The 8,277-nt window shown below is 64.8% G+C and overlaps 1 protein-coding gene across 3 annotated transcripts in view; it reads right to left on the bottom strand.

Annotated features, from left to right (window-relative positions):
• Window positions 1-4,698: 4,698 nt before the first annotated feature.
• Window positions 4,699-8,277, bottom strand: part of TMEM132E (transmembrane protein 132E) — a 126,674-nt gene continuing 123,095 nt past the window's right edge. For all 3 annotated transcript variants that reach the window (XM_075905014.2, XM_075905015.2, XM_075905016.2), the window contains exon 9: window positions 4,699-8,250. In XM_075905014.2, coding sequence (XP_075761129.2) covers window positions 7,204-8,250 — 1,047 coding nt within the window. In that variant the 3' untranslated portion in view covers window positions 4,699-7,203. The remainder of the gene's footprint in view (window positions 8,251-8,277) is intronic.

Below are 8,277 nucleotides of genomic sequence, written 5' to 3'. Positions count from 1 at the left end.
AGTTTCAAGATCTGACAAAGTTTTGTCCCAGGGCAGGATCAAAAAAAAAAAAAAAAAAGTTGAACTGTTGGGAATTTTCTGCTGGATGCAAATTCCAATATTCAAGCCACCCTATGTGCAACCCACGCCAGGTAATGTGCAAGTCAGTGCAGCCATGACTCTCTGTGCCACCCGGCTCAGAGGCCAAGACTTAAGCCCCAAGGCGGGGCAGGATGTGAATTGTGGTGTATTAATCCACAAAGGGCACATTAAACTCCCACTCAGTCTTGTGCCTAACCACACACCTGGGGCAAGTTTATTTCCCGTAAGCCACACGCTGGCATTTCTTATTGCAATTATAAAATTTTATTATATACCTTTTTTAAACACATATTCATATATGTTAATTAAATGATGAGTCTTATAAATTCCAAGCAGGGAATTAGGCTGTATTAATTTTACTGCTGATAATTTTTATTAGATAATCAGCTTGCTCAATCACGCCTGCCCCCTTTTATAATTAGGAGCAGTAAAAACGTTGCATGTGTGTTTTCACCATCTCCTGAGGTGGCACAAATTTGTGCGGGGCTTTGCAAGAAAGTTGGGGGGGAGGGCAGGAGAAATCGGCAGCGTGGCTGAAGTCCTGGAACGTCGCTTAGCGCTGGCAGGAAATCGGCAAATCAGCCGCGTCGCCCACCATCCCAGCAGGGTTGCTGCTCCCTTAGAGAGAAATAAACTGAGGCAGGCAGAGTGGTGCGTCTGTGCTGAGCTCAGAGTAGCAGGTGGGCTGCAGAGACAGGATTAGCTGCCACGTCTCTCAGCTCGCTGCGCCCTGCCCCATGCCGTGCACAGTGAGGTGCCATCTCCTTTAACAGGACGGGCCCCTCTCAATGGGATTCCCTAGGCCAGTGGTTTTCAAATGCTGGGCCCTGGGGCTTCTGGCTGCAGGGGATCAGGTGAGCAGTGGGGGGGGGCTAAGGCAGCTCCTCCTGTCCTGGCACCACAGACTGTGCTGCACCCCAGAAGCGCCGGCAGCAGGCCCGGCTGTAGGTGGGGAGCAAGGGGGCGGAGGAGCGGTGAGCTGGAACTCCCGTGGGTGAGGCACGATGCTAACTGTGGAAGTGGCGTGGCCCATGGGGCTGGGGCGAGGCGCACGCCGGTGGCTAAGCCACCATTAAACCCTCCCAGTTCTGGGCTGCTGCCGGGGCAGGAGGGGTAGCGTCACCCTGCAGCCTACGGGCCAGGTCCCTGGCCTGTGCCTCCTCCCCATGGCCCTGCTCTGGCCCCACCCCAGACCCCCCCACACTGGGGTTGGGAGGAACCGCAGGAAGCGGCTGCAGTGCGGCTCGCCCTGGGGGATCCTCCACAGCCAGCTCTGGGGTCTCATCAAGGGGGCGGCCAGTTGGCCCATGCGAAGGGGGCAGAGGGTCCCATCCTGGATTTCCAAATGCCACTTTGTGATGCCCCCAAATGCCTGGGGGTCTGGGCTTTGGGGGGGCAGTGGGTTTGCGGGGTGGGAAATCACTTCGGGCTTCGCCTGTTCCGTGTTTCCCTGAGGAGCCCGGAAATGGCACCCAGGAACCGCAAGACAAGCCGACAGGAGCGGCGGGTTGAAGGTCTGGCGGGATCCCCCAGAGCTGGCTGGAGCTCCGGGCGGGATGCGGCGACACGCCCGGGGAGGAAGCCAGGCCTCAGCCAGGCACACGTCGCTTGTTAGCCCAGTGTGATTTCCTGGCCGCCCCAGGCCTGGGAGGTAACGAGGAGCTGCCACACACAAGCCCGGAGCGGATTCGCCAGAGGCTGTCGGCTTGCAGCAGTGACGTTGCAGCCCCATTGGTTCGCCAGTCGGGCATTGGGTCTTCCGTGAAAACGAGACGGGCAAGATGTGAATTTCTAATGCCAGGAGACAGGCCGGCCTGGGAGCCTTTCCCCTAGCCCACGGGCACAAACCCGCCCGGATTCCTCGGGGAGGCATCGGTAAGTGGCTTCTTTTCCATTCACCCCTCATGTGTCTCTAGGCCCCAGACCCCGGGGCTGCGGGTGCCCTGCAGCCCTTGACTGCACTGGGCTGTAGCAATGCACCTCAGTCCCTTGTGTTGTGCTAGTCCCAGCCCTTGCTAGACAGGGACGGCCGGTCGCGTTATGTCCAAACGACATAGGCTGCCCCCGCAGGTGATCAGGCACTTGGAAAGGGCGTGGGGGAGCCATGCTCTATGCCCTTGCCCTGACTAGGCTTTTTCACTAGCCTGTGGAACTCACGGCCACCAGAAATGTGGCCAAGCACGTTGCAAGGTTCAAACGGGATCGGACGTTTGTACGGGGAACAAGAGCAGCCCGAGGGGTCGCCGCTCATGCTGCCGAGTGCTTCACAAGGCACATTAAAGCTCACACTTCAGGGACACAGCCCAGGAGAAAGGGGGCAAATTACCCCCCTGCTGCCTTCGGGGCTGGCTGCTGGAGCGTGGGCTGAGCCAGGCTGGGGCGTGTGCACCCCGGCTAAGGATCCCCGCGGAGACGGCATAAGGGACGCTGGAGTCACCGGATGGGCCCCGGCCACAGTGCACTTTGCTTTTCTCTGGCTTCAGTGGGCGAACGGCCCCTGGGGAGGCTCGAGCAGCCCAACAGGCCGGGGGGCAGCTGGCGGTGAGCACGAGGTGCTGGGAGCTGAGTCTTTGCAGGCCGAGTGGAAACCGAACCTGCCCCAAAGCTCAGAAGGGAGCTCGACTCTCCTGCCTCCGCCTGCTCATTCCCAGCTCCCAGCCCCCCTCGCTGCCCATAGTTTTCATGCCTGCTCAGGGTCAGGCCCTGGGGGTCAGGGCCCAGCACAGACCGGCTGGACCATAGCGCCGCCGCCCCTGAATAGGGACGTTAGCAGCAGCTTGGCCTGGGGCGCGTCGGTCTGTTTGTACAGCACCTAGCACGGTGGGGCGGGCGCTCACAGCCCTGCAACTCGTACATCCGCGTTCTGCTGGCTGCTTCCTGCTCCCCACCCCCAGCTCCCAAGGCTTGAAAATCAGCCCAGGACTGGACTGAAGGCACCGCTCAGCCTCCCGACACGTCACCCCAAGCCCAGGCACTGGGTCACTTTGTCCACGCACAGCTCAGGTCGGTGAGCACACGGGGGCTGGGCCGTGGGACCATGGCAGGGTCAGGTCAGGGCCTACTCCCACCATCAGGCGCATCCCAGCCCTGTCAGCTTGCAGGGAGGGCGCCACTCACACCACAGGCCCAAGTCAGAAGGGTGGTGCGGCATTTTTTTTCATCCGGTGTAGAATAATTTTTTCATGTGCACCAAGACCCGTGCGGATGTGCACCACGAGTAGAAACAAAAGCTCACTGTGGGCACTCTGCTAGTCAGCTGGGCGGGATTTGACCCTCTCGTGAGCATTCGCACGAGTGCCCAGCTTGCAGGGACCTCTGCTGCGTGGTGCTGTGGCCACATCAGCGCGGCTGGGAACCACGTCCAACCAGGCCTACAGTGCGGGGTGGAGGCTCATGCGGAGACCCAGCCCAAGCCCCCAACTCCAGCCAGCAGCAGAGACTGAGCAGCCCTGGCTGCAGGCCCCTAGGGCAGGGGTGGGCAGTAATTTTCGTGGGGGGGCACTTAATGAATTTTGGTACATGGTCACAGCCCCCCCGGTGGAGGAGGGGCTTGGGGCAGAAGGGGCGTGGCCTAGAGTTGTCGGGGGGGGGGGGGGGAGGCTTTGAATTAAAAACCCAGCAGAGGGCTCCCAGCCCCACCGCTGCCCTATTGCCTGGCGCCACGTGGGGCTACTGTGGCTATTTCAAGGGCTCGCGGCTCCTGCCAGGGTGGCGCCGCAACTGGAGCCAGGAGCCATTTCAATAGGATCCTGCTGCCTGAGCCTCCGCCTGGGAGTTCACTGGCCCGGGCAGCAGGACAGAACTAGCAAGCGGCCGGATCCAGCCCCCGGGCCGCATCTTGCCCAGCCCTGCCCTGGGGAACAGCGAGCGACTGGCCCCCCTGTGCCACGCAACCAGTCTCCCTGCAAGTGGAGCTGTCGGCCTCGGAAGGGGATTGTGCAACGTCCGCCCGTACGTGGGTCTTCCCTCTCCGGTGCGGCTGCACTGGCACTGGGCTTTACCGCGCCCGGCCAGGGCCCTGGGCCACCCTGCCACGGCTCACTGGCACTGGGCTTTACCGCGCCCGGCCAGGGCCCTGGGCCACCCTGCCACGGCTCACTAGCACTCCAGCGCCAGGCAGGCTAGCTCAGGGCTGTTGCCACCCGCTGCCCGAGCCTCCAGTGCACAAGCCACGTGCTGCTTTGCCACAGGGCGCACCAAGGGGGAGGGACGGCGCTCGACCAGGGCACCAGCTTGCTAAGGCACAATCCTGTCGGTCAGACGCAGGAGGGAGAGCCCGGCCAAGCAGACGCTGCGAAGGTGAGTGTGAAACAAAGGGGAGAACATGGCTCCCCAGAACACTGACGCCCCCCAAGAAGCGTACGGCAAAGGCTGCGGAGCCAGGACGGTGGGAGTGGGCACAGCGGCGGGTTTAGCTAAACCCCTTTCACGCTCTTTACTATTAAGACAACCAGACTGGGAATTAGGCAACCTCAGCTCTGTTCCCAGCCCTGCCACCAGCCCGCTGGGTGACCTGGGACCTGCCCCGTGCCTCGGTTTCCCCTTCTGTGCCAGGGGGGTAGTGATGCATCCTGCTTTTGCAGCGGGCCTGGCGAGCAATGGCTGGAACATGGCTACTGGCTAGGGACTAGGCTGGGCGTGTGCAGCTGGGGCGGCGCAGTGCTCGGTCCTGCAGAGCGACGGGCCTGACGGGCGGCCCTTGGCAGTTCCTGGCCGCAGCGTGGTGCTTGGCAGCCGAGGGCCCTGCTGGGCATATCCCATCCTGTGCCCCCGGGCCAGCCCTCCTCTTGCAGCCCTTCCCCCCGTGCCAGCGAGCGCCAAGCGTGCCAGCCCCTCCTGTCTGCGATGTGCAAAGGGCAGGGGGCCTGCGGCCACCCCACATCCCTTTGTGACCAGCATGGTGCAAACTCGCAGCCAAGCGGTTCAGGAGCGCTGGGGCGGGGCCACTGCTAGAATGACCCCCCCAACATCCAACATCGGCCCAGGTGACGCCAAGCCCCTTCCCACGAGGCGCAGTGTGGAGCGACACCATCCGGGTGAAAGGCGCGACGGGCGGCACCGACCCCCGCAGCCCGAGGGCTGGGCCACGCCGGTGAATTCAGCTTCCGGGAGGGCTGCTGAGCTGCGGGTGCAGACGAGCCCTTAGCGAAAGGCCACAGGCCACCAGCTTTCCAGATCCCAAGAGCAGCCGGAGGGTGTTGGCAGCGGCTGCGGGGGATCCTGTGCAGGGCTTCCTGGGCACAGAGCCGGCAGGCCGAGCGGGCGTGGGGACTCCTGGGATGGGAAGCTGCCGGCTGCGGCGTGCAGCTCCGGTGGGCAGCCAACAGGCCAGCGTAGGGACCCGGCGCCCAGCCCCCGAGGCCTCTCTCCATTGGCTCCGACGGGCCGATGGTACCAACCCAACAGAGATGCATCCGGGCTCCCGCCTCACCGCTGCCTTTTGCTCTAGTCTCTTTTATTTACTTTAGAAAATTAGACACAGTGGGGGGCAAAGCCCAGCTGAGAAATAACACGACGCCCCCCCCCCCCGGGCACGGGGCTGTGCTCTCCCGCCCAGCTCACCGGTGCCGGGGTGGCTAGTATGGTTGAGGGGGCGTGGCAGTGCCGGCCCCTCCCCCCCGGTGGCATGCCAGGGGGCAGCATGCGGGCACTGCTGTGGGCGTGCTGGAGCCTGTGGGGGGGCGTCATGGCGCTTCCCAGGCCCTGCAATTAGAGCCATGGGACTTGGCAAAGGGAGGCCCAGGCTCCGGGCTCAGATGCCAAACGCTTGACTCCGGGCAGCAGCAGCCTGGCTCTGGGAGCACCAGGGAGCTGTGAACGGGGGCGCCGGATGGGACTAGGCCGGGCGCGAGAAGCACAGCAGCATGAGTGAACCCCCAGCCATCCCCTCCTCTCCCCAGATGTGAGGAGGGGCTCTGGGGCAGCGCGAGAGGTCTCCGGCCCTCGCTCCCGTGGGGCTGCCCTGGCAGCAGAAGCCAGAGAGACGAGCGACGCCTCCCTCAACGGCTTCTGTGCGACCCAGGGAGGGCCGGGGAGCTCAAAGGACCACAGCAACAGGCTGGACAGAGGGGGGCAGGCCTGACACGGGCTGCAGGGCGGGTGGCTCGCTCAAGCTTGCAGGCGGCCACAGGCTGGTGAAGGGGATGCGCGTGGGAGGCGAGCGCTCTCGCGTGCCAGCCGGAGGCCCTTGGGACCATTCCGCATGTGCTTCCACTCGTGTAAGGCACTCGTGCCGAGACCCCACGTGCACGCGAGGAGCTGGGGCAGCCGTGCGAGCTTGGCACCGGGCCAGGGGCCTGGCGCTGGCTTGGGGATGGGTTCGCAAGTGGCGGCCCCGGCCCGCTCTGCGCCAGGCCTGGATTTTCAGCAGTGGCGCTGTGTGTGGAGGGGACGGGCCCCGGCCGGGAGGGAAGTGCCCAGGCCTGGCACGGCAGCCGGCTCCCCCGGGCGCTGGCCTGGCCTGGCTCTGAAAAGCACAGGGACTGGCGGAGGCCTCCCCACTTACCCCCTGGGGGCGGCAGCGAGGCGGACACCAAGGTCCTGAGGCCGTGCCCCGGCGCTCAGAGCAGCTGGCCTGGGACAGCGGTGGCATGGCGGGGCCCGGCGGGGGGATCCCTGAATGTATCTTTATTCAACATTATTGTGCAACAAGTAAAGCAGAGAAATCCCGGGCGTGTCCGACGCGCGTTGGGGGCCGCGGGCCGTGCCGGTCGGGCCCCGGTTCGCAGGGTGGGCGAGCAGGCACCTCCGAACGGAGCCTGCAGGGCCTTCCACGCTGGCCCTCGGCGCCCAGCCCCCTCGCTTGTTGCTCTACTTCAGCTTCCTGCAAGGCCTCCTCCACCCTCCCGTGCCCTCCGTCTCGCGGGGCTCCGCGCCCCCTCCATGCCAGCGCCCCCCTACGGCGCCCCCTGGCTCCCGGCAGGGGCGGAGCTCTTGTGCAAGTCGTGGCAGGCACCTCGGCACTTTGGCGGGCGAGCGGGCGGGAGCAGAGGCAGCCCCTGGTCCCGCGGGACGCCGGGCTCACGCGCCACTTGTCCCCTTGCAGAACAGCGAGAGAGAAGGGGCCGACGGGGCAGCCCCGTGAGCGAAAGGGCCCGGGGCAGCGGCTGGCGCGGCCGCCCGCTAAGCAATCTCCTTGATTCTGCGGATGTAGTCGTGGAGCGCCTCGGGGTCCTGCAGCCCCATGTCCTGGCACACCCACTCGAGGTCCTCCTCGTCGGCCACGGGCACCGAGTTGTAGGCCAGCTCCTCGGAGGGCAGGGTGGCGAAGGTGGTGAACTTGACCCGCTTCCGCTTGGAGGTGGGCGAGTTGAGCGGGTCCTCGCTTTGGTCCCGGGTGGAGCCCCCCGAGGAGCCGTCGCCCCGCCCGTGCACCTGGCTCTGCACGCTGGTCTGCGAGCTGCCGCTGCTGTGGTGGTCCCCGTGGCAGCAGGTCTGGACGCTCTCCAGCGGGTTGCCGGGGCTCTCGGGCTGAGGGGAGAGGTCATTCTGGGCCCGCACGGGCTGCCCGTTGCCCAGGAAGACCCAGTGGTGGGAGTGGTCCATGTTGGTCTGGCCCTCGGGCGGGATGCGCTTGTGCCGGTACTTGAGCACAAAGACGATGCAGTTGATGAGGAACACCAGGATGGCCAAGCAGAAGACGCCCAGCAGGGCGTACATGCCAATCTCCAAGTCCGTCAGCCCCCGCGGCACCTGCACAAAGCCCGTGGGGAGAGTGGGGAAGTCCTCGGTGGTGTGGGGGACGCTGGGAGCGCCGCTGTCCTGGCTGGGCTCCGGCTTCCTCTCTACGTCCGCCCGCAGGGTGGTGCCGGCCGCGCCCTGCTCCCTCCCAGAGGCCCCCGCCTTGCTCGGCACGTGGCCGGCGTCCCCGTAGTCATAGGTGGGGTCCTCCTCGGAGCCGAAGCGCACCCGCACGCCCGCCAGCGCCGTGAACAGCACGCTCTTGCGCTTGCTCTTCTGGCAGCTCTCGCAGATGACCAACTCGACACGCAGCAGGTCGCCCGCCCCCTCACCTTCCGCCACCACCAGGGGGAAGGCCCGGTCCTGGGTCACCGACACCACCTTCTCGTCCAGGCTGCTCACCACCAGGTTGTAGTCCCTGGGCTCATAGACAGAAAGGGGGGTCGAGGTGCCATCGCTGTACGAGACCCACACGCTCAGGAGGGCTTCCTGCGAAAACAAACATGGGGAATGGGG

The sequence above is a fragment of the Pelodiscus sinensis genome, chromosome 21, assembly GCF_052426305.1.
Source record: "Pelodiscus sinensis isolate ZL-2025 chromosome 21, ASM5242630v1, whole genome shotgun sequence".
Lineage (NCBI taxonomy): Eukaryota > Metazoa > Chordata > Testudines > Trionychidae > Pelodiscus > Pelodiscus sinensis.
This window is presented reverse-complemented; position numbering and strand designations above follow the sequence as displayed.